The sequence below is a fragment of the Labrus mixtus genome, chromosome 13, assembly GCF_963584025.1.
Source record: "Labrus mixtus chromosome 13, fLabMix1.1, whole genome shotgun sequence".
Taxonomy (NCBI): Eukaryota; Metazoa; Chordata; class Actinopteri; order Labriformes; family Labridae; genus Labrus; species Labrus mixtus.
The window spans coordinates 10,888,904-10,914,686 of NC_083624.1; the positions used below are offsets into that span (position 1 = coordinate 10,888,904).

The 25,783-nt window shown below is 43.9% G+C and overlaps 4 protein-coding genes across 4 annotated transcripts in view; 2 read left to right on the forward strand and 2 right to left on the reverse strand.

The window, feature by feature from the left end:
* Positions 1–4,840, forward strand: part of rftn2 (raftlin family member 2) — a 24,051-nt gene extending 19,211 nt beyond the window's left edge. Inside the window, exons 8-9 of the mRNA XM_061053666.1 lie at positions 85–166; positions 1,921–4,840. Of these exons, the coding sequence (XP_060909649.1) occupies positions 85–166; positions 1,921–2,124 (286 nt within the window). The 3' untranslated portion in view covers positions 2,125–4,840. The remainder of the gene's footprint in view (positions 1–84; positions 167–1,920) is intronic.
* Positions 4,841–5,219: 379 nt separating this feature from the next.
* Positions 5,220–10,893, reverse strand: mob4 (MOB family member 4, phocein). The gene is made up of 8 exons (XM_061053668.1): positions 10,739–10,893; positions 10,101–10,163; positions 8,887–8,987; positions 8,017–8,059; positions 7,776–7,862; positions 7,556–7,635; positions 6,897–7,008; positions 5,220–6,421 (listed from the first exon to the last, which is right to left on the reverse strand). Exons 1-8 carry the CDS (start codon positions 10,796–10,798, stop codon positions 6,287–6,289), a joined length of 681 nt encoding a protein of 226 aa, XP_060909651.1. The 5' UTR covers positions 10,799–10,893; the 3' UTR covers positions 5,220–6,286.
* Positions 10,894–12,531: 1,638 nt separating this feature from the next.
* Positions 12,532–16,196, reverse strand: hspe1 (heat shock 10 protein 1). The gene is made up of 4 exons (XM_061053669.1): positions 16,042–16,196; positions 13,051–13,206; positions 12,841–12,930; positions 12,532–12,753 (listed from the first exon to the last, which is right to left on the reverse strand). The coding sequence occupies exons 1-4, from the start codon at positions 16,042–16,044 to the stop codon at positions 12,703–12,705; spliced, it is 300 nt and encodes a 99-aa protein (XP_060909652.1). The 5' UTR covers positions 16,045–16,196; the 3' UTR covers positions 12,532–12,702.
* Positions 16,197–16,605: 409 nt separating this feature from the next.
* hspd1 (heat shock 60 protein 1) lies at positions 16,606–25,236 on the forward strand. Its single transcript, XM_061053665.1, has 11 exons — positions 16,606–16,761; positions 18,373–18,546; positions 18,832–19,167; positions 19,262–19,357; positions 20,495–20,588; positions 20,685–20,853; positions 21,036–21,135; positions 21,461–21,706; positions 21,795–21,969; positions 23,710–23,888; positions 24,101–25,236. Exons 2-11 carry the CDS (start codon positions 18,373–18,375, stop codon positions 24,266–24,268), a joined length of 1,737 nt encoding a protein of 578 aa, XP_060909648.1. The 5' UTR covers positions 16,606–16,761; the 3' UTR covers positions 24,269–25,236.
* Positions 25,237–25,783: the final 547 nt, after the last annotated feature.

Sequence of the window (25,783 nt, forward strand, 5' to 3'; positions counted from 1 at the left end):
CAACGACCTCTGTCCATAAGAATCATTGAGCTAGCTCAGTCTGCTGCCTTGCAGGTTTATAACCACTGTGTTTTGTTTTTGTAGTGATGGAAACTTGGCCACGAAGCAGGTTGTGTTCCTGCAGAGACCGGTCAGAGGTCAGACCGCCGGACACTCGAGGAACCAGGTGAGAGTTCAGGATATATAGGAGCTGCATTTAAGTCAATTCATAGCTTTCAAGTGATGTCACACATTTGTGTAACCGCCCACCTAACGGTACAGAACGGTTTCCTACTGCTGCACGCTGCGGAGAAGGTGTCGGTCTTAGTAACCACCTACGTTTTTAAACCATCCATCCATTATCTAAAGCGCATTTCCCGTTCGGGTTGCATTGGGTGAGAGGCGGGGTTACACCCTGGACTGTTCACCAGTCAATCACAGGGCTGACATATAGAGACAGACAATCAGCCACACTCACATTCACACCTACGGACAATTTAGAGTCAGAAGTTAACCTAACGAGCATGTCTTTGGACTGTGGGAGGAAGCCGGAGTACCTGGAGAGAACCCACACACGCACAGGGAGAACATACAGACTCCACACAGATGTTGTTGAATGTGATGAACAACCCGACAAGGAGACGAGCCCGGGTTGTTCTTCTCCAGGATGTAAAGGTTGTAAATGCTTCGCTGTACAGAACACACTGCTCCTCATCCTGACATCAAAGATAGTGTTCACTTGATCTAAATGTTTCTGCCTTTAACGAACATTACTCCCCCAGAACACCGACTGACGCTTAGGTCAAGTTACCTGTGCTTTGATGATGAAGAATGTCATGTTTTTTTTTTTTTTTAACTTCACCTTCAATTATCAGAAAAGATGAACTGACATAAAGATTGAAGTCTGTTCTTTCTGTATCTGAAGGGAAACATCTTTGTATGTGACTACACCTCCCCCTGGTGGACAAAGTCAAGGCTGACTTGCTGACAGAGCCACATTATTAGGGCCCGAGCACTGACCTCGGAGCGAGGACCCTATTGTATCTGTAGTGGTTTTCCATGGTTTTCCTTTGCACCAATGAATCGCTAATTTGGGGGCCTTAATGTGCACGAAAACTCACACATTTTTGCACCCAGATCGGGAGTGCGTGAAATTTACGTATTATAGTGTTTCCGTACAAGTGCCTACCTACAAGTGACTACAAGTCATAGTCTAATGTCAACAGGAAGTCCGCTTTGATTTTCTGAATGTCAAAAAACGCCATATTTTCCCCGTTTAAAGGGTACCTGTTTGAAAACATCTGCCGGAGAGCGTTTATCTGATCAATTCAAGTTTGGTATCAAATGAAAGTAGACAAATTGAAGAATAAAAGTTGTGCTCAAATCACGAGGTTACAAAATAAGGCGTGGCCGAGGCGTGATGTCAAAGTTTGATGTTGTTTTTGGCATCACGCCTAAAACAGTAAATGCTTATGAATGTACTATGCAGTGTTCAATCATCACCAAAATATTCATGCATGACAAGGAGCCCGCCCTGAACACATCCATGAATTGATGTTTTTAATTAGTCACAGCGCCACCTGTTGACAACAGGAAGTTACTACTTCTGAGCACTATTTTATTTGCATTAGCCATTGCTACACAGTTGCTCATATCTCCCTCAAAATCGCTGTTGACCAATCGAAGACCTTGGCCATACAACCTTTCGAAGCTCAAAGGCCTGCGTCAAAAGCTGTTGCCTTATGGACACATTGTTCACCATCAAACAATTTTTTTTAATTTGAGGCGCTTAAAATTGCTTAACCGCTTGCGGTTTTAATTTAACGTTAAGATTGCTCACCTTAACCTGGATTATTGAGACTCCTGAAAATGTTTAAGTGATGTTTGTTTTTAGGGATAGGTTACTCTGGATCTTATTGTGCCCTGCTCTTTTGTCTGCAGGCTCTGTCCATGCACAGCGACGTCTCCAGTCGCTCTGTGAGCCGATCCATCAGCAGCCCCATCCCCGCAGAGGAGCTGTCTCCCACCGCGGGGGGCATCGGGGGCTTCCCGGTGTTTGGAGGGGGGTATCCCAGCGCCCTGTCCCACCTGGAGGAGGGGGGCTTTGAGCAGGAGGAGGGGAAAGCTGAGGTCACCTGCATGTGAGGAGCGACAACAGGCGGACGCGGCTTCATTCTGAGACTGAAGCTGAGGATTTAAAACGTTGATCCAGACTGAAAAGAGTTTATTCATCCTGACATCGTGTCCCTCATCATTGATTTTACAGACTTTAACGTAGAAGAACTCAGCACTTTTTAAAAAACGTTTTTTTAATGAAGCCATAAAGAGAAAAAAGGTTTAATTCACTAGGGTCCAAACTTTGATACACATTTGTTTGGTGGAGAATCTTTCATATTTAAATGCATTTAAAGGGGATCAGTTCACCAAACTATAAAGCACAAAGAGGGACAGCACAGTTTTCTGCACGCTAGTGGAACGACACAGGCGGTGCAAAGAGGGGAAGGGGCTCTACAGCAGTTTGATGTTCCTTCACAGCTTCACTAAATGTTTGCTTCCATCAACTCGGGACGCACCGTTGTGCACTGATGAGTCCTCTCCTCACAACGAAGCGGACGTTAAATTTAGGGTGATAGAAAGTTCTGCTCAGTGAGCTGATGAGATGATGGAGCCTGTGTTTGAAAAAGCTGCGTCACCAGCGTAGGTAGGTAGTAACCAAGCAGCAGCCTCCGGTGTTAAAAAATGATGCAGATGCAGAAGTGTTAAATCCTGCAGTTCCTCGAGTGTCCACTAGAGGCTGGCTGCAGAAACACAGGAAGTCACATACACACCCATTCTAAAAAGCCTGTTATTACAGCAGAGATTAACATGTTTACAGCCTGGTTAAAAAAACCAGCTCGTCTCGAGCGGCACACACTGTTCGGGGGGTGAATGTTTTGATGACTCATCCGTTTTGATTTGATGAAGGATAAGAGTTATTCACAATAAGGCGTGTAGCTGACCTGATTGACAGGTGAGCGCGGTGTAACGGTTTGTCAGGAGGTCTAAAACCCGCCTCAGCTCCAGCTCTCAGCCTGTCGTTATGTTGACTGAAAGTTAGACTGAGACAGCATTTCCAGCATGGAGACCGCCATCGAGGGGACTCCAGCGCCCCCCTGCAGGAACAGATGGGTGACGACACTCAGGCTGCGTCTGTTCATATTTAAAGTCTGAAACATCTTAACCACACTAACTCGTGTTGATGTGCGTGACGTCTGATTTGTTTTTGGGTTTTTTCCTTTATTTTGAAAGGACAGCGGATAGAGTAGGAAATGCAGGTGACATGGAAAGAAGGCGTGGGTCGGACTTGAACTCGTGCTACCCGCCTTGAGGACTACAGCCTCTGTATATGGGACGTGACCTCACCGCTAGGCTGACTGTCATATCTGAAAGAAGAATCCTACAGTAAGTTAGGATGTGAATGTTTGTGAGGCTGCCTGAGACATTTTGTATTCTTACGATATCAGTATTATTTCTGACGAGTCGAGACAGGAGACTTCCTTGTTTCATGTGGAAACAAACACACCTTATACCTGCTGTCGTTTCATAATCCTTTCTTGAGATAGTTCTATTTAATCATGCAAAACCTTTGAAAGTATTATTTAATAATCGATCAGCCGTTGTGTTGTACATTTATTTTATTTACTGCAAACTGCTGCTTCACGACCTTTGTGGTACTTTCTCTTTGTGGTCATGGATGAAGTTCTTCAGAGAGGATCAGGACTGTTGTTGTTTTTGTTTTTACAGGGGAAGTTGACACATCCAGGTGTGTTTTCAGGTATTTGAAAGTAAAGCCGAGCATGAAGGGAAAAAGGTCGTTTAAAGTATTCTAAAGGCTCCAGAAGAAAGTCAGAGAGTCGGTTTGGTCTGAAGATATGGCGTTTGAAAACTGGAAGAATAAACGTCCAAATCTGTGACCAAACTGTCTGTGGTTGAGTTGCATTGTGGGTAATGTAGGCGCCATGTTTTGAGAAGGAAACAGAAAGTGTGATTTAAAGGAGACGCTCAGTCGTTGGGGGTCCTGTGTTGAAGCTGTCAAAGGGAAACAAGATGTTGTAAATATTTGAGATGTCACGTTAGCTTTTGTATTTGAACATTTCTTCTTCTGTGGTGCACGTTTGTATTTTTATTTTGGGAGGAAAGGGATCGAATGCACCTGAAGTATCTCTGAGACATTTCAGTGTTGTAAACGGAGCTTTGATTCATACGCTGTTGATGAAATCCCTGTCAGGGTTTACTAAATGTCAGTATTAATTCCTCTCTGGAGTGTTGTTCATTCTGAATCCTTTTATTATCATGGTTGTTGTTTTTTATTGTATTAAACACTCATCCCCCCCCATCGTTTAAGACTCCTGTGTGATTTAACGCTTCTATTACAGCCTTCATGATTCACTATAGTCCAGAGTCATCACAACATGCTCACAGATTTCAAATCTAAGTTTGCAGAAACACAGGGGCGTGTGCAGAGGGGTGGCATCTGCCCCCCTCGAAATCTGATTGGCCACCCCAAAAGCCAAATCTATGATTGGCTATTCGCCTTATCAGAGGGGGGACTTAAATATGAATAAACTATTCTGGCTGATTTCCGCAGGTTAATGGACGTACTGTCAGTTGTAAATAAACATTTGCTCTTTCCATAACTATTGCCAAGGAAGAAACTTGTGCACACGGTCTAACTTGGACAACTGACAATAAATGTTTTTTTTTGCAAGTTAGACAGCGTGTAAGAGTTTGCAAAATTACTTTGCAATTTTCAAAGTATTTAAAATCATGACTTTCAACATGCATCTGTTTTTGAGTCCCCAAAGAATAAAGCTAAGATTTACATGTTGCCAAATTGTGTAACAAGAATGTATCACGTCGGGGCACAGTGGTTGGTGCGTGCGCTCCATGTATGGAGGCTGTGGTCTTCCAAGCAGGAAGGTTCAGGTTCAAATCTGGCCTGTGGCTCCTTTCCCGCACGTCACTCCCCACTCTCTCTCCCTGATTTGCAACTCTATCCACTGTCCTATCTCTCCAATAAAGGCACAAAAGCACCCCAAAAAAAGAACATATCACATGTGGGGATAGAAAGAGGTTAAAAAAAGTCTATACACCCCACTGCAGAATTCTTGTTTTCATATAGGGGAACTATGGCGTGCTTACCCCAGTTTCTGATACCTGCACAGCCACAAAGCTGCATCGATGAAAACAAGAACACAACATGAATAATAGGTCTTTTTTATTAACAGACATCATGAAAATGTCAACAGTAACAAAATTTTTTAGTCCATTTAAAAAAAAAAAAAAGTGGGTTGGATTGACAAGACTCTCCTCCCACAAAATAACTTAATGAGGGGGGAGGGGTAAAGAGGGGGAGGCTGTGCTGTAAATGTAGCCAATCTTCCACCTCCCTCGTCGTATTTACTCATCGAACATTTACGGCATTAAAAACCAGCTTACAGCAGCTCAGCCTCGTCACGTAAACACGTTAAGATTTAGTGAACAAGCAGGCGGAAAATCGGGCACATTTGATACAGTATTAAAAACAGGAGCAGGTCACAGAGCAGGATCAGAGTTAGCCAACAAGCCTTCCTAAATACTCAGAAAGAAGATCTGACTGCTAGTACACGGACGAAGCTAGAGGTTACGTTTGTCTTTGTTCACTACCACACGAGCCGCACACCTAACATTGTGATTTAATAGCATTATTAACGCCAGCAGGCTGATTTAGTGATCCACTTTATGAGACGACCCCCCACCCCCCAAAAAAAACCTACAAAAAAAACAGGAAACACAAGCCGAGAGAGAACAGAAGCAGACAGAGAGTGAAGCAGCATCAGAAAAAAACATGGTGAATTAAAATAGAGGGAGGAGGAGTGGGGGCTATTTACAGGAAGGGGGAGGGGGGGAGGAGGAGGGGCGGGGCTGTCAGTGAGTGCCTTTGTCAACAATACAGGTCACCATGATTACACAAGTTTTTGCAAATCCAGCTGCTTAAAGAAGATTAAAAGGAAAATAAAGGTTGAATTCGGAGGAGTAGTGTGAGAGCAGGAAACGACTCCGGTGGATCTGATTGGACGAACAGAGAGGAAATAAAAACCCTGCAGGCATGGCTGACTCTGCTCCTCTTGACTTCCTCTGAGATAAACACAGGTGACGAGGGTGGAGGAGGGACATGTAGGCGTTATACACTGTAGTGTGTGTGTGTGTGTGTGTGTGTATGTGTGTGTGTGTGTGTGTGTGTGCGTGCGTGTGCGTGTGTCGTCTCCCGTATGGCAGCAGCTGGATCTCAGGCCTCGCTCTCCCCGGCTGACGAGGTGTTCTGCACCTCCTCCTCCAGAATGGGCACGATCAGGTTGTCCTTGGACATCAGGTTGTACTTCATGACGAAGCGCGTGAACCGGTGACACAGGAACGTCTCGTTCTGCGCACACACACACAAAAATTTACATGTCCACCATGATGAAACACACGATAAAGTCATTACTAGGGCTGTAGTACTCGAGATCGTCTTGGTCTCTGGACTGGTCCAGAGACCACTTTTTTTAAGGACTTGGTCTCAACTAGGAATCTAGAGCTTTTTTACTCTGTCTTGTCTCTGACTCGCCCTGCCTTGGTCTTGGTCTTGATCCCTAAATGTCTTGGTCTTGTTTTGGTCTCGATCCCTAAATGTCTTGGTCTTGTTTTGGTCTCCATCCCTAAATGTCTTGGTCTCGGTCATGTCTTTGTCATTCTAGTCTGTCTCTCTCTCTCTCTCAGTTCTACAGTCTGCAGACTTCAGTGAGGAGGTTTAGTCACTACTTAACACACATGACCTTTCCAAAACGTTTGGTTTCAGAAGAATAGATGCACATTTACAGGAAAAGAAAAACACCAGACAGTAACAGCATGAAGCCTACCTCATACTTGTCAAATATCTGGCGGTGGTGGAAGTAGGCGTGAGAGAATATCCTATAGATACGACGACAGACGGAGCCCAGTTTGGCCACCGATGACTCCTTGATGCTCACCCTGCAAAAGATGCATCAGAGCTTTATCCCCATTTAAATGGTTGTTGATTTGTATGTCACTTCACACGTACATGTTGACATTGTGCAGCTGGCAGTTAATGAAAGGTCCTCTGTGACATTGGGCCCGGGTGGATTTGACTAAGAGCGCACTCTGGTCCTATAGTGTGTGCACTCTTATCGGGCCGTATCTGATCATAACAATTCAAATTAAGCCACAAATTCAGTAAAGTTGCAGTCATGTTGTCTGTGTACTCTGACTTTATTCTTGTTACCAAAAGGATGCTTCATGATGATGTAAGCAATGTATGTGTTGTATGATGACGTGTGTACAAGAGGTAACCGCGCTCAGGTCCGGTTGGGCCTGCAGCAATGTGAGTTGTACAGGGTAACTGGGCCGAGTGTCACTGTGCCCTTTGAGCGGATTTTGGCAAAGCATCTAGGTATGATTTTTGGTCCATGTTGCCCAGCCCTAGTTTAAATCATTTACTATATGCAAACACATTGAACATTTCAGCTCTCAGAGATCCTCTGTGGAAGATGATTTTTACCTGCTGGGGAAGTATTTGTTGCTATTGAGAAGACAGGCAGCTCCGTCCAGCGTGTGCCTGGTGTAATCAATGGCAGGGCACTGAGGAGGGAACGAAACAAAAACATTCAAATGTCGTACTGTTTCATCTCACACAAAGACAAAAACTAAACAATATATTCATGTAAAGTAACATCCAAGAGTGTGATACTAAAGCATGAAGCAGTGATCTTTTTATTGACCTCTTTGGGTGTCTTGTGGGCGGCACATAAAAAGATCCACTGCTCTGTGGCCGTCATCTGGGTGCAGGTGTCTGGATGGCACTCGCTCTGAATGAGGAGACAAACATCATCACTACAGCTGACATGAAAGTCAACATTAACTTATTAACACCTGTTTGTAGTGAAGGACTTAATCTCTGTCAATAATATGTGATATTTTAACAAGCAGCTGGTTATTTATCATGCGAGTTGAATCACTTACCTGCAGTTTTACGGCGAGTCCGTTGAGCTCCAAACAGAACTGCCTACAAACACATTAATGGGCAGGTGTTACAAGGTAGCTGAGAGAGGAGAGTATTTATATGCACCTAAATTTCCCTCTTCAAATCATCTATACATCTATCCAATTAAAGATCCAATCAGCAAGATGTGTAGTGAGTGAGATGATAAAGGTACCTTACTATATGATCAGACATTAAGGAAACATGCTATGTTGAAGTGCTGGCTTCTCTGACAACAATGCAGCAGCCAGTATGTCCTCCTTCTAACTTTAGATTCTGCTCCTGAATGCTCTGGATTTGTTTGGACCAGAGAAGGTAGGCGGTTTTAAGGCACCCCCATACAGCAGTTTTGGACGCCCCTCAGTTTGCCAGATATGAGACCAGTTATCAGGTCAAACCAACAGGTGTTGCAGCGATGTGAGCGGGCAAGAGAACTGGTTCAGATAGAAGTGATTGTACCTGACCTAAAAAGCCTCTGCATGTTTCTAATAAGCTCCACGAGCAGAAACGTGCTCAAACTAGGATCAATATTGGAGATGCTTTTGAAAAATGGAGAGAGGTTAGAACGCAGAAAGGTTTACAGACCGATGCAGAGCTGGATAAACACTGAAGCTTCAGTGTCCACCACATGGCAACCTGCGTGAGCATCGACTCTAGAGAGGAGGGGGCGGGGGGAGACAGCTCTCTACAATGTTTAGAATCTGGACTGCAGTACCCGTTTTAAACACTAGGTGTCAGAGTTATATATTGCTACTTTAACCCTAAAGTCTAATATCACTGTCTCAACTTCAACTTTCTAAAATGGTCTCTGACTGTACCAACGTTTTGTTAAAACTGAGAAAATCTTTTACCTGAGGTGCTCGTACTTCCAAACCCCCTCGTCCTGACCCTCTGGAGGCTCCAGGATTTTGTCGATATTGGAGCAGTCTGATCGAATGTTCTGCTGAATGTACTGAAACACAGACATGAAAACACTTTAACAGAACCCTCACTGCAACATCATCATGATCACCTTTATATGACCATTATACACAAGTAATCTACTCAATATTCTACTTTCACAGCAGAACAAATAAAGGTTGATCAAATCCAGACAGGAGGCCCAAAGTTTGACCAAAGTCAGAGAGAGAATCGCTCTGTGATTCATTGCTGAGCTGAATCACAGGAACAATAAGGACTAACTTTGACAGATACTCAATTTGACTTCTTTGAGGCCTGAATTAAAAACCTCAGCTGACATGAGGAATGCATTTTTCCACTATATAACGAGCATACATTGTAATAGTGTTAGGAAGGGATAGCTTCACTGCGAGTATGAACAGGAGGATTGTTGACAGTGAGCATTCCTCCTGCAGTCTCAGTGTACAGACGGGCAAAGATATGATTTGTTTGAACACATCTGAAGTTGAGCGGCCTTTCTTAACGAGTGATGTTTTCCCCTGTTTTGAGCTGGTAGGCTCAGCGTTTTATTCGATGTTTCTATCGCTAATTTCAGCTGTGTTTCAATTCTGCTCCAAACATCATTAAGCCCGCCTTTCCATATCCCTGCGACATGATTGGCTGTTCATCATCTTTTTCTTCTTCTCTTTAATGTTGGGTGGCAACTCTGTGAGGAATTTCAAGCAGGCATATAAACACCACCCGATGAATAATGCTGCAAAAAGGACAGATTTAAAAATACTTTTTTACCTACTGCAATTGCATTTTATATCAAACTACATTGTGGGCTCATGTTTTTTGTATGGGTGGAACACCTAAATTTCCCTGCTGGGATGAATAAAGTATATCTTATCTTTATCTTAATAGACAAACTAGTAATCACTGATTTCATTAATATATGTAAATTTCACAAATGTGTTAGTTTGTGTGGACAGCAGTGCTTAATTATGTTTTTATACACCTGTAAAATTTTTGTTTTTTCAATGTGGACCCCAGGAAGACTGTCTGTGCTCTATTCTCAGGTACAGCTAAAGGGGATCCAAAAGAAATGACCCAAATAAACACTAATGACCAAATGGGAGGGCCACCCACACCCACATCCACACCCACACCCACACACACACACCTGTTGGACAGCCAGGGTGCTGTCCATCTCCTCGAATGATTCATCCGGCCAGTTGTAGAAATCCTAGACATGGAGGAAAGACAATTTTAGGTTCGTGTAAACAATTCATCACATCTGACGTTAAACAGCAAAAATCAGATCAATCTACAACAAATATACGAATTATAAACACCTAAATATAACTTAAATTGTCTCGTTTCAGCGGGAATAGCTCAGCAGTTGTAGTTTACTAAAAGGATTTCGTTACGTCAGATGGGGGCGGGGGGGCAACTACTTCCTGCAAACAAACACTTAACGAGCTTTAATGCCATGTAATAAGTGTGTGTATCGGGACCCTGAGTGAAATGTATTTACTAAATATGATTAATTGATTATTTTAGGAACAACGTCAACCTGTAGCATCAGGAAACCCGTAGAGTCGTTAAAGTTAACGTAACTCCAGGAAATAGACGGAGCGACAGCTAGCGGTAGCATTAGCGGAGCTGGCTATTTCCAGGTCAGGCCCTTCATGTATGCTGTCAAAATAGTCGCGCAAAAGATGTGCAGTAAAACACTTAAATTCCATTTAAATACGACTGTGGCGTCTCTGGGGCTGTTATCGGTCACGTTTTTTTTATTCCCACCGGGTGAAAACGCACCTTTGCCTTGGTTCCAGGCCGATTCCTCCTGAGAACTGCAGTACCCTCCGCCATGACCATCTCGACAGAATACCCGGATGTTCGTCAGCCGCTGGGTTGTATCAGCCAGACTCAACCCGCATTCAAGTTCACTCGAAATACTCGGAAATATGAGCTTCAATATTAGATAATGCCCTTGAAGGCTCTCTCGCTCGCAGGGCTAACAGTGTTTACGGTCCCAACCCAAAAACAGTGCATCAGTAGCCTTGTACAAGACTCTAGTCCTGGAAGCGGAAGGCCTGGGTTCGAATCCGAGTCTATGGTCTGCACTCTTCCCTTTCTCTATCCGCATTTTGTTTCATTAAATCACCTTAAAACATAACTCAACCTTTAATTCATTATCACCCGCTTTCTGCTGACTGAGGGTGGAAATGAAAGAGTTGAACCAGCATATTTACTGGTGGAATCGAACATACCATCCTTTCTCCAGTCGTTACAACAAATGGAAAAGTGAGTAAATTGTTGGTATACGATTTTCCAAGTTGACAGACTTGACATCAAATTACGTATAAACGTAGGCTTGTCAGAACCTTTTTCGATTACCTTTCTGCCTTGTTTGTCATTGTAATGTGTTAAAATGTTATAATAACCGTTAGCACCTTCCAATAGTTACCAAATTGAATCTTGAAAAATAAAATGAAAAAGCTTTTTACATTTCTATCATGATGTTTCAACAACATGGGACGACCGACATCCGATATTCGAAAATCCGAGCATCTGCTGAGCACGTGAATGCACCCCGTCTTAATTTCATTAAAGTAGTGATTAAGAGTTCCTCTCTGGGTTGACTAAATTAGCCAGCTTCTTAAACTAATTAAACTACCCCAAATCCCCCTTTGGATTAAGCACAAAATGCTTCATTACAGAGCTGAAAGAGGGCTGTTTTCTGGAATCTACAAACTGGATACAAATATGTATTATTTAATAATTTAATATATATTTTTTAAATGTTTACATACTTTATTAAGATTGGGTATATACCCTGTAATGTTAAGCCATGCTTCTCACACACATAGTCCTGATATAAACACACATGCACAAACAGCATGTAAACCTTGTTTGGTCCGCACTGGGACTTGAACCGGCAGCCCTCTAACTCCCAACCCAGGTCCCTACAGACTGAGATATTGCTGAATGTTATACAAGAAAGAAATACATCCACAGCAGTAAAATGTAAGCAACACGTTCATTCTGCAGCAATGCCTTTAAGTAACATGTGGTGCTGACAGGAAGCAACCAGAGGCAGAGCACAACATCTACAGCTGTTCTTGAGAGTTCTAATCAGCATCAAAACCATCCTAAATATCATCATCATTATTAAGGTTGTAGGTGTTCATAAAGAGCTGGGTCTTTAGCTTTTTCTTAAAGGTGCAAAGGGGCTCTGCAGATCAAATGGAGTTTAGTAGTTTGTTCCACCACTGGGGGGGCGACAGTAGTTAGAGACTTGGGGTCCTATTGTGAAGGTTGGATCAGATGCCTTTCATCGGCAGAGCGTAGAGGGCGGGAGGGAGGGTAGACCTGGATGAGAGAGTTTAGGTAAGGAGGAGCAGCAGTTTTAAATTTGATGCGAGCAAAAACTGGGAGGGAGGGGAGGGAGTTGAACAGTGGAGTGACATGAGCTGTTTTGGGGAGGTTTGGGGAGTCACACTACTGCGTTTTATCACCAGAGGTTTCTTAGTGCATGCAGGAAGAGCTTCCTCTCAAAGCTCTGTGAAGGCTTCATTTAAAAACATTTCGAGACAAACAGACAGAACTCCAACAGTTCACCTTTATTATTGTAACAAAATGTGATAATTATTTACAATTGAAATAACCTTTAATAAAAAAAAAAAACAAAGAAAGAAAAAAAGACAGGGATGAGACAACATAATTTCTTCTCTTCAGGGATGACAGAGACGTCTACAGCCACAGAACTAAAGGAAGGCTCATTCGACGTATTTGCCGAGGATGTCTCCATCACGGAACAGGAAATAGTCCTAAAGGAGGAAAAAAGGAAATTAGAGGAGGAAGGCACCAAAACAAGCATGGTATCAGAATCCGTTGATGAGACAATCGTGCTGTACCTTATCGTCCAGACTGACTTTAGTTCCACCGTACTCTGGTAGGAGGACTTTCTCTCCCACCGTCACGCTAACCGGCTGCAGATTTCCTTTCTACAAAACAATTTTTTTTTTTTGAAAATCAGACAAAAGTCACAAGTATCCAAAGAGCAACTATAAACCCTGACATTCCTCATAGACACTTCACTACAGTCATATTCTGTTTGTTTTTACCGGGTTAACAGAGCCGGGTCCTACTGCCACCACTGTGGCCTGCAGCACTTTGCCTTGAGACTTCTCCGGCAGCATGATGCCGCCTTTTGTTACCGTCTCTGCGGTGAAGCGCTCCACCAGCACCCGGTCGAACAAGGGGAGGAATTTCCTGAAGGCCTGCGAGTTACCAAGAAAGGAAAAAGAACGTAAATAAAAAGAAAAAAATTACACTCACAATCAAAAGCTTCTTTTATTAAAATATTGTAGAAACTCTTAATTCTTTTTATTTTCGCATTGTATGCCTTTATTTTGATAGGACAGTGGATAGAGTGAGAAACAGTGAGGAGAGAGAGAGAGGGGGGAATGACATGCTGGAAAGGAGCTACAGGTTGGACTCTCACCCGGGCCGCCTGCTTCAAGGACAAACACTTTTGTACATGGAGCTTGCAAACTGACCACTAAGCCAGCGGAGCCCCGTTGTTCAGCACTTGTACTTATGTCATGAAAGTTGAATCTAATTTAATAATATTTTATATGATTTGATGCTAATCCTTTCTTGGGTCCTTTTCAACTACGATAACAAAAAACACACAAGCTCAAAGTTTGTGACCACAGAGATTCTCCGGTGCATTGCAGCAATGATTAAACCGTCATTATGGCCGCTCTGTGAGGGACGGGGGAGGTAAGAGGGGGGAGAAAGAGGAGGGGGGGGGGGGGGGGGGGGGGGAGGTTAGACGAGGTGAAAGAGAGCTTAACTTAAGACGGTGTCTGTGCAATTAATGAGCAGCTACTAGTCAGAGGCAGCTTTGTGAAATCAACGTTTTTTGCAAAAGTCAGAATGAAATGTAACTTTTTGGGCGTGTTTAAAGGTTCAGACGAGGCCAAAAAGTTAAAAGCGGTAAAATGCATGAGGGGGGAGGAAAGGACAAGGGCGTTTGTGAGATTTATAACACCAGTTGTCAGCGCTCTGATAACAGCAGATGTATCGGTGACCTTGGCTGAAGGTTGTCTGGGAGAGAGGGGGAGGGAGTTCAAACAAAAAAGGGGGAGGGATGGGGGGGGGGGGGGGGGAAGGACAGGTTCCAGGTTTGCTGAAAGATCCGATTCAGTTGTCGCTCTAAAGGGAGGCGGAGTCACATTCTCATTGTGACTGTTTGACCCCTGAGGCAGCGCGAAGGACACAGACCACCGCCGGAGCCATATTGGTGTTTTAGGAGATCAGTCAGTTACAAAATCCAAACACTGAGCCGTGATGATATCAGCCCTGACCTGACCTGTGAGGAAACGTGCTCCAGGTTTGTAAACGTCACGCGATAACGGTAACAAGGCCAGTTTGTTCAGTTCTCCAGAAGCTTCTCTGTGCCCTACTTTACGACACGTCGCTGAAGATGGTTATGTTTAATAACCTCAGAAATCGGGTGCTGGTTAGCCTAGCGGTTATGTTTTGTGCCCCATGTATAGAGGCCGTGGTCCTCCACATTAGCGGCCGTGGGTTTGAATCCGACCTTGGCCCTTAGCTGCATGTCCTCTCTCACTCTCTCCTCCCAACATTTTGATCTTGGTATCTCTGATCCCTGGACTGAAAACTGTAATCGCTGGATTTGAACACTTACACCTCTCAACTTTTTTTTTTTTAATTTCTCTTTATTGAGACTTAAGACGTATTGTTAGGCTAACTTCTGGATGTTCATGTTTGTTTGTGTTTCTATATATTGTTTGGGTATTTATCCTTACGTTGGTTTATTTGCTTTGATTACCTGCTGCTGTAATAACACAAGTTTGGGATCAATAAAGTAAATCTATGGACCAGAAAAATAAAGTATTTTTTAATATGATAATATAATTGTAAGCCATGGGAGCTGCAGAGCTGTACTGGGTGAGTGGGCACAGGTAATACTGTGCCTGCACGTTCTGCTGGTGACGTCATGAAGAAGCGCAAAGCTGACTTTGGGAATCAAATGTGAGGGAGGCTTGCTGCTGGGCGTTTTGAGGCGGATTGGGGGTAAATTTAGAGGTAGGAAGTTAAGGGCCCTGATGAGATGACTTTTGTTCCTCTTCCCCCCCAATTTCTTTATTTAAAGAACAATAATGCACAAATACTTCAGGTAAATAGTCAGAATCACATGTGAGTCAAATGAAAGCGGGATTACAATAACATTATAACAGATAAAGTACACACAGGAATGTAAAAATACAAGCTGATATAAAATCAATAAATCAATGAAGACGCATATGTAATTAGGGAAATCATTTAAAAAGGGGTCTCATAATCATTCATGAATGTGTTGCGTTTGTCTTTACTAATTAAAAAGGATTTCAGTGTAGGGGATTCAGGATGGGATCTGGAGAATTCCAGTTTTCAGACCCTGCTGCTGCTGCGCATGCATAGGTCACATTATGAGGTCACAGCCTACGTAGCGGAAGCAGGAAGTGATGTAAACGTGCGTGTAACTCATGTTTTACTGATCAAGGGCATGCATGCTGCAACATTACACATGAATCTGCAGACAGGTTTTTAAACATGTGATCTGTGATTATAGTTAAACTAGTCTAAAACAGTCTGGACTGTGAGGATGCTTCATTCATGCGTCTGCTGCAGGAATGAATGTCACGACGCGTTTTTGAGCAGGATACTATGTCCTTGCACATCTGTGTAGGATCCCAGATGTCAGCTTGTTGACAGAAAACCGACTTAATGTAAAAGCAAAGTGCAGGAATGTGTGTTAATATTTAAGCCAGCAGCGAGTTTGTAGCTGCTGCTGCACTTTTGTAAGAGATTAATCTCCTGTGACAGTTTTATTTAATATATCATGGCATAAACACGCACCCAGTTGACCATATCCTCCCTTTCATACCCTGATTTATAACTGTTTGACCTTGTGATGAACATTACAGGTACCTTACACAAGTGAGCTAGCTGCTAACCGTGACTTAGGAGCCGTGTGGTCGCTGTTTACAGGACAACAGGAAGTATTCGTAATAAATAAAATACATTTAAAATGAGTTTCTCACCATGTCTTGATGTGGAAGAGGTCTGAGAGCCGACGTGGAGCTGCTGAACCCCGGTTTCTTCTTGAGCGTGGATCTGACACACTGAAGGGGGAATCGCTCCACGTGAGGAAATATCCAGAACGTTTCTGCGCATGCGTACTCCCTGCCCCCAAACTTCTTCGCCTGACAGAAAATTCTATTACACCTACCGGTTTAAAACGACGAATAAAAACATCGATTCCCGCATAGAAACGTGACTTAAAACAATGAGTTCGAATATACACTTAATAATTCTGCATTTTCTTTCATTTTCATTCATTTTCAGTCCGAGCAATGTTTCACAATGTCAACTTTGACCTTTTTTTTTTCCTCCAATGGCACACGAGAAATTTCTAGAATCGATTCGCCCCGGAACGAGCATTGACGTGAATTCTGCTTTAAAACGATTATAAAATGTGATTCTCGAAACTCAGACTATGATATATATTCAAAAGATGTGTTCAAATGTGTTTGTTGTGTTAGTATGCTAAAAAAAAAAAAAGCCAAAATAAGGCGGTTATTTAAGCTACTTTGCTGTTATTCAGATTCCGTGGCGAGCCGGTAAATTACCCGGATGTGATAGCCCATGTGCAGTCCCCTCTCAGTTGCACCACACCGATCTGTCCTCAAACGTACAGGCGTTATATCATTCCCTCCTGCAGACGTGCACCTCGCAGCAGCCAGAAGCTTTTCACCTCAAAAGTAAGTTCTGACATCTTACAAGACTCTAGCGCTTTAAAGTTTATATAACACTTTATAATTAAATCTGAACAGCGCTGCTTTTTTAGTGGCAAGATTTAGTGCTTCAGGAAAAGCTAGCTTGGGTAACTCCGAGCGGACAGAATTATCTTCATAACTGAGAGGACATTCATGCAAAACTGTCGCTAAATGTTCAGAATGGCTTCGAATTTGCTCTGTAAAGGTTTTATTTTAACCACACACGGTTATTAAATTGGATTAAGTCGGTAATTAATGTCGTGACTGGTGTCTGTATGATGAAACCTCTCTTAATTAAAGAGCTGGGTACAACCTGAAACACAATGAAACACAATGACAGGCTTTAACAGTGTGAATGTGTCGTCGCGTGCACACAGGTGTTCAGCAGGTATAGCTCGATGACTCGCAGACGGTATGATATTCACACATGATGAAGCCGAGCAGTTCCGCACATGCTTTTACAATTTGACCTTGTGACGCACGACCTGAAGAGCACACGTGGGCTAACCAGGAACTGGATCAGCTATTCACTTTTATTAATCCACTTAAATGTTGATTTAATCATCGTAGTAACTGTTTATTATTTATTATCTGTCCGTATGAAACACAAACTACGGATCGTTTAGTTTTATTCTTTAGTCTTTCATTCATAAATATTCTCTCTGTCCCAGTTTTACACAAATGAAAAACTTTTTCGAACCCTAATGGGACGAAAACGAATTTCTGTTGAATATATATTTTTATTTTTTTTCATTCATAAATATACTTAAACTAGGGCTGTCAAATGATTAAAAAATTAACAGAATTAGCTAAAATTTAAAAGTTAATTGTATGTTTTAAATTATATTATTTCACAATGTGTGATGTCATAAGGTGGATATTACTTTGGACTCGTCAGCTGAGCTGTCTGAGAGTTTGTTAAAGTGAATTGAGACGTTCAAAGATGCAGCAGTGTCCTTCTTTTACATCACTGAGACTACAGGGAGACACTGAGGACGACTATCTACAGGGAGCCTGAAGGGACAAAATAACATGAGATTAATAGTGATTAAATAGTTAATGCTTAGAAGAGGTCAAAATGCCCCAGCAACACTTGTAGTAAGAATATCAACTTTATTAACAATTTAGACTGACGCGTTTCGGCTCGTGGCCTTCATCAGGCTCATCCGATCCATTTTTAAATAGTAAAGGCTGACAGCCTTAATTTAGACACAACTCATTACTATAGGTGGCTGTTAGTTTGAGCCTCACTGGTGTTTATTTTACCCGATTGTATTGTTTCAAATAATACAGAAGAGTTTCTATACGTAATAAATCGGGTATGTTTGTGTAAAAGTGTCTCTTTGCGTCTCTCTGCTGCGTTCTTTGTGTTGTAGCAGCACCTTTTCATTGAAGGGGACAAACCTGATAATGTTTGACCAAGATGTCCATTCATCCACTGCTGGCTGTCACACCGCTTGATGCCACTAGGGGGGAGCGTGAACCTCTGTCGTCATGTGACAGTTTGGGAGGAGAGGAGGAAGCTTTAACTGGACGCTGATTTCATCACAGTTAATCATGAGTTGATGTTGTGGGTTTTTTTTTTCCTCCCCTCAGATGTTTCGTCTACCAACAGTCATGAAGCAGGTGAGGCCTGTGTGCCGGGCGCTGGCTCCTCACCTCACACGAGGCTACGCTAAGGACGTGAAGTTTGGAGCTGATGCTCGCGCTCTCATGCTGCAGGGAGTCGACCTGCTGGCGGACGCTGTGGCCGTCACCATGGGTCCAAAGGTAATGTGTGGATTATGGATTATTAAATCTGCATGTACTACTACTGATTCATTTGGTGTTGAATAATTTCTACACCTGCAAATATTGTTTATGTAACAATAATAATAGCAGTGATGGGTCCAGCATGCAAACTATTGACTGCAGACTTTAGATTTAATTCCAGCTGTAGGTAACGAGAGTCCGAAACATCGTCCGCACAAAATGATCACTTCCCTGTATCCACAGTTTTTTAACGCCAAGGCGTGTTGGACTGCTTGATCACTTAACTGTCTCTGTCATCTTCAGGGTCGCAACGTCATCATCGAGCAGAGCTGGGGCAGCCCGAAGGTCACCAAGGACGGCGTGACTGTGGCCAAGAGCATCGACCTGAAGGACAAGTACATGAACATCGGCGCCAAGCTGGTGCAGGACGTGGCCAACAACACCAACGAGGAGGCCGGAGACGGCACCACCACCGCCACCGTGCTCGCTCGGGCCATCGCCAAGGAGGGCTTTGACACCATCAGCAAAGGCGCCAACCCCGTGGAGATCCGCCGCGGAGTCATGATGGCTGTGGAACACATCATTAATGAGCTGAAGAAGCTCTCCAAGCCTGTCACAACCCCCGAGGAGATCGCACAGGTAAAGAGAGGACGCAGCGCTGCACACGTTGAGCCGACGCTTCAGACGCTTTTAATAAATAAAATAATAAAAATGTTTCCTTATCGTCCTCAAGGTTGCTACAATCTCGGCCAATGGAGATGTAGAGATTGGAACCATCATCTCCAACGCCATGAAGAAAGTCGGCAGGAAGGGAGTCATCACAGTCAAGGTTTGTTTCACACGCAGGTTAACATATTTTTATTTAGATGATGTCATAACCTGCCTGAGGAGGGCACGATAAAGAGGGGAGACGCCACGTCTAAAGTTTGAATCATTCTTTATTTAACCAAAGCGGACCGAACTACTGCATGTTTTTAGAACGTTTATTTCCCGGTCAGACACGGCGCAAAGAGGATGTGGGAACAAGACACGATCCGTAAGCTACGGGGAATATCAGACATTTAGAAAACAGCGCCGATGATGTCAACAACGTCTTTCTGAAAAGTTAAGAGATTTTAAACTTGAGCTCTCGGAGCGGCCGCTCGGCGCTGCTCTCTGTCTTTGGGTGGCCGCTTTCTGCTGCAAACGCTCTCCTTGTTGAAAACAATTGAAAAAAAGACGCTGGAGCTCAGAGGAAAAACGCTAGGTGGACATGAGGCTGTAGTGAGCTGCAATGAAAGCTCAGGTTGGAGACCTGCGTCCAAGACAATCACAATGAAAACATTACCTGATGACACGGCTGGGGCATCACGATAAAAACAAATATTCACGTGTTTCAAACGCAGAGAGTTTAGCAAACATGAACAAACTGAACCGTGTGAAAAGACGACTCAGAACAGAATGTGAACAGCAGACAGATATGAAGATATGAATGATGCTGCCATGACATGGGGATTGAAAGCTCGGGATTCTTTGCCAGACCTTTTTAGGAGGTCCAAGATCCTTACGAGCCAACGTTTATCTGTAATGAGTCTGATAGAGGATCAGATTATGAGAGAGAATCTGAGGTGAAAACATCTCATCTCGCCGCAGAGCCCGCGGGAGATCGCTTCACCGAGCTGAAAGAAGAAACTCAAAGACAATAAAGAATTTGAATCCAGCTGTGACTCCTCTATCGGCCTCTTCAGAAGTTAAACACAGAAAGAGGAAATAAAAAGAGAACATGATCAAACCTTCAGAGGTTAGACGTCCAGACTGCATGGCCGGGGATGCTCTCTCTAAATTACTCGATCGTTTCTCGTCTTAAGAGTCTTAAAGTTACTGCTCGATTTACAAGTCTTAGTGACCGTGTTAATGATGGATTACCTGTTCTGCAGACGATAAATCCTGTTTATGTGAAGACACTAAACTTGTGTTAACCTCTCAGGACGGGAAAACTCTGCACGATGAGCTGGAGATCATCGAGGGCATGAAGTTCGACCGCGGTTACATCTCCCCTTACTTCATCAACACCGCCAAAGGTGAGCACGCTCGTCCTGAACCTGTGCATTATTAATATTATTATTACACAATAAGTCATGTGTCCCTATAACGAATCTGGTTTCTCCGCTTTGCAGGTCAGAAGGTCGAGTTCCAGGACGCCTACCTGCTGCTGAGCGAGAAGAAGATCTCCAGCGTGCAGAGCATCGTGCCGGCTCTGGAGATCGCCAACCAGCACCGCAAACCGCTGGTGATCGTGGCTGAAGATGTGGACGGGGAGGCGCTCAGCACGCTCGTCCTCAACAGGTACTTAATGTTTACTCTCTCATCTCTACTGGGCTTAACCGGGGAGCCGGTGGCCTAGGTTAGGTCGCCTCCCGTGCACAGAGGATATAGTCCGCGGATGAGTTTAAGTCCATTCTGTGGCTCCTTTCCCACACTCTCTCTCTCTCCCTGATTACTCATGAATACTTCAACTTATTTTGCAGGCTGAAGGTCGGTCTGCAGGTAGTGGCTGTTAAAGCTCCCGGCTTTGGAGACAACAGGAAGAACCAGCTGAGGGATATGGCCGTCGCCACCGGGGGCACTGTAAGTCCACTTTTAAACCTCAAGGAACTGATCATGTCTTTGCTACTTTATGGGACCCTCTGACATTAAACCTGGGGGCGACTTCAAACATGACCTCCACTTGTCCCTTTGGGTGATCCGTGTCCCCGACGTTCACTCCAGAGCTTGATTTGTTACCCAGTTAACAGCAGGTAGACTTAGCAAACACCTGGCTGTCAATTAATGACATTCATGACCAGTGTGTGTTTCACCTATTCTTCCTTTGCATCAGAATCTGTGATCAGTGTGTGACTTCAAATATGCACTTCTGCTCTCTATAAAAGTATTTATCTTGTCCGTTCTGCAGGTGTTTGGAGAGGATACTCTGGGCGTCGCTCTCGAGGACATCCAGGCTCACGACTTTGGTAAAATCGGCGAGGTGCAGATCACCAAAGACGACACCCTGCTGCTGAAGGGAGGAGGAAACCCCGGCGATGTCGAGAAGCGTGCGGCGGAGATCATCGAGCAGCTGGAGAGCACCACAAGCGACTACGAGAAGGAGAAACTCAACGAGAGGCTCGCCAAGCTGTCGGACGGCGTCGCTGTTCTCAAGGTTTGTCTCGGACACGATGACAGAGGGTTACACACTTCTTTATTAACGCAGTTCAACAAAGTTGTGATGAATGACTTGTATTTTTTAGATCGGAGGAACGAGTGACGTGGAGGTGAACGAGAAGAAGGACCGAGTCACAGACGCTCTGAACGCCACACGAGCTGCAGTGGAGGAGGGAATCGTACCCGGAGGAGGCTGCGCTCTGCTGCGCTGCATCCCTTCACTCGACGAGATCAAAGCTGCAAACTCAGACCAGAAGATCGGTGAGTAAAACACACACGAGCTCACAGGGATTATATGACGTGTTTTTCTTTTTTGTTTTTTTTTCCAATATTTTATTTGTAGTTTTTATCTTTTGTGCATAATACAAATAATACAAGGACATACAGGAACTCAAACAAACACGGCTCAGACATGTACATTAAAAAATTAGGTGAAAAAAAAACAAGTGAAAAGTAAAAAGACATTTGTTGCATAGCTGCCAGTCACTCAGTAAACCCAAATACGCTGTGTATTAAGTCTCTTAAGAAGAGGTCCGTGGTGGTAACAAGGTGACACATCAGCATTGTCCAAATGGGCAAGAAATGGGTCCCAGATTGCCAGATTTTTCCATTCGTATGGCTGACATCATTTCAGAGATCCATTTTTTTTAAAAGAAGGTGGGGAAGACGACTTCCAGTCTGTCAGAATGAGTCTCTTAGCGATAATCATCCCCAGTGCTAGGGAGCATTGCAGGCGTGAGGGAAGACTTTCAGTTAACTGTGAGCAGCCAAAGATTGCAACTTCAGCATCTGGATAAAAGAGTTTGTTATAGGCCTTAGAGTACCAGTCAAATATTTTGGACTAAAATCCAGTGAGCAAAGGACAGGACCAGAAGGCATAAGTCAATGTGTCCTCTGAAACTTTGCACCTGTCACACAACAAGGAAACAAAAGAATAGAATCGATGCAACCTGTGTTTAGAATAGTGAAGTTGGTGGACCACCTTTAAATTGAATCAGCTGGTTTCTACTGTTCACAGAGCAAGAATGTATCATAGACAGACCCTTATCCCACAAAACCTCTGACAGAGCAATGCCCAATTCCTCTGTCCAAACCTCCCAGATCTTCACGGTATGGGCTGAGATACAACTGTCAAACAAACACACAGACTTAGAGATGAGATGTCTGGAGTTAGGAGGGTTTTTCAGGACATCAAAAAATGTGTTTTCTGCTGGGAGGGTCTCAAAATCATGAATTTTGGATGGAACATAGTGTCTCATTTGCAGATAGCGAGATTCAATTTCTCTCTCAGCTGATTGAATGAAACAAAGTGTCCGTCTATGTAGAGGTCTGTGACGTTTACCAAACCCTTCTCCCTCCAGACATGATAGGTTTTGTCTAACTGTGGAGGCAAAAAAGAGTGGTTAAAACAGATTGGTGTCTGCACAGAGGTCTCCAGTAGATTTAAAAAGCTCCTGATCTGGTTTAAGATTCTGATAGAGTGCTTAATAACAAAGCTTAGAGCCTTTAAGGACTCAGGCTTCTCTAGCTTGGAAGGAAGAGCCGCCAACCAAGGCAGCCTCCATGTCAAGCCACAAGGGGGCATCGGTGGCCAAACTGCTCGGCTTACTGTGCCAAAACATCAAGGCCCTGGCATTGGCAGCCCAGTAGTAGTGCTTGAATACCGGTAGGCCCAGCCTGCCCACAGACCTGGGTTTTTGCAGGTGCGCCTTTGAGATTCTGTAATTTTTGTAGTTCCAAATGTAAGACAAAATTACGGAGTCTAACTCTAAAGCTGATGCGAGAAAAATTGGGAGGTTCTGGCAAATGTAAAGGAATCTGGGAAGGGAAATCATTTTAATTGCATTTATACACCCCAACATAGATAATGGTAAGGTTTTCCATTTTTTCGATCTTTTATATATGACGTGTTTTTAACGGGCTCATGGGATGGAAGGGGAACCCCAGGTTGACTCAACAGTTCATTCATAAATCTGGTTTCCTGTCTGTGTGTGTCAACAGGAGTGGACATCATCAGACGGGCACTACGGATCCCGGCCATGACCATCGCTAAGAATGCCGGCGTGGAGGGCTCTCTGGTGGTGGAGAAGATCCTGCAGGGATCGGCCGAGCTCGGCTACGACGCCATGCTGGGAGAGTACGTCAACATGGTGGAGAAGGGCATCATCGACCCCACCAAGGTACAGACTTTACTCCCTGTGGATGTGTAGTTTTCTACAGGAGATTACAGAGTCACACCGCCACCTACTGGTCTGGCTCGTGTACTACAGTATTTTTAGAAGTTTTTTAGTTTCCATCTGCACGGTGGTTGTCTTCAAGTGTCATCAGTCTCTGATAACGACCCTCCCTTCATCCCAGAAATGTTGTAACCTGTGATCTCCTCCCTCCACAGGTGGTGAGGACGGCCCTCCTCGACGCCGCAGGAGTCGCCTCCCTGCTCTCCACCGCCGAGGCCGTCGTCACAGAGATCCCCAAGGAGGAGAAGGAGATGCCCGGAGGTGGCATGGGAGGAATGGGCGGCATGGGCGGCATGGGCGGCATGGGAGGAATGGGTTTCTAATGCGACCGTCCCGACTCGCTGTACAGACTTAAAAAGGCAGGGTGGGGCTGGAGGAGGAGGAGGGTGGCGGCTGCTGAGGGACAACAAAAAAAGAACCTCTGAGAAACCTGCACCCGCCTCCACCAAACTTTGCCCACACTGACTGAAGGTGATGGAGCTGAAAGCGGCCGTCGCCTCCCCCTCCCCTCTCCATCACCTCCCCCCCCCCCCCCCCCCTCTTCTTCTTCTGCTCCTGGGGGCGAAAACAGATCCATCAGCCATCTGCACACACAAGGTGTCAGAGAAGAAGCTAACATAGTAAACACGTAATGAAGCTCTGTATTACAGCAGGGCGTGATGAGAAAACATGCATAGCCAGGATTGTTCCGTCTCTGTTCTTTGTTTTTTGTCATTTGTTAATTCTTGTTTTTTTATATATATAAATATAAACATTTATCTGATGGTTTTTTTTTCTCTCTCAGCTAAAATAATGTGAGGTCAAATCTGTCGTCTGTTTGAATTAAACCCTTTTTCTTACAGAACTTTGAGCTCCTTCTGTGACTTCATGTCTCCTTTGTTCCCGTGTCTGCATGTAGTGCCTAAAAATGACGAGTTTTTAACATCACCAGAGGCCTGCTTAAAAAAAATGAATGATCGAAATAATGTTTACTGAGGCTTTAAAAAGTCTGCGAGTCGTTTTCATGCATGCAGAAGTGACTTTTTCAGCCTTTTATGTCGTTACGGCTGAACGTTAACATCTGATTGTTTGAGAGAGGAGACGTGAGGTTAGGCTCACGTTACACGCCATTCAAGGTGTAAATGTGAAGCCCTGTGTGTCATCGACTTTGCTTCAAACTACAAAAAGACGTGAAACTCGGTAGCTGGTTTCCATTTCCCGGATGTGAACAGCGTCGATCTTCCAGCTCGTGTTGTGTACGATGTAAACGATGATTTTCTTTTTCTTAATTTAATAAATTTAATTGTTCAGATGTCTTGTACCTCATGTTCTTTTTCAGCCAGAGCTTTGCTGCCTTCTCAGTTTGTGGCAGCACTGTGTGCTTAAAGTAAATAAAGTGTTCTCCGTGTTTCCTGGAGGTTTCAATCTAACGATAGGTTAACTCTATACTTCACTAACTCTAGACTTTTTTTCTCCCATTTCTTTGGATTAACCAATCACAGCTGCTGAAAAAACATCATACCTAGGGGTCGACCACGCCCTCTCAATGCGAGTTTCCGTCTCTTCCTTGCTTTGAGAATGTTCCTAAATCAATCCTAGGCTAAGACCCCAGGTAGGATTCTTGAGGTGAAGTTAGTTCTGAGGATTCCCAGGATGTTTACGAATACAGGCTCTGTTGATTTAAATGGGACTGTGTACTTTTTGTATCCTTTTGTCCACAGGGGGGCGCTATAGTCCACACTAACTTTAGGTTCTTTAAGTTGCTTTGAATTAAATATTTCATGTCTGCTACAAACATTCGGTGAATTATTGTTTGGGAACTTGTTCTGCTACAAACCTAATGTCTACTTTATGCCGTG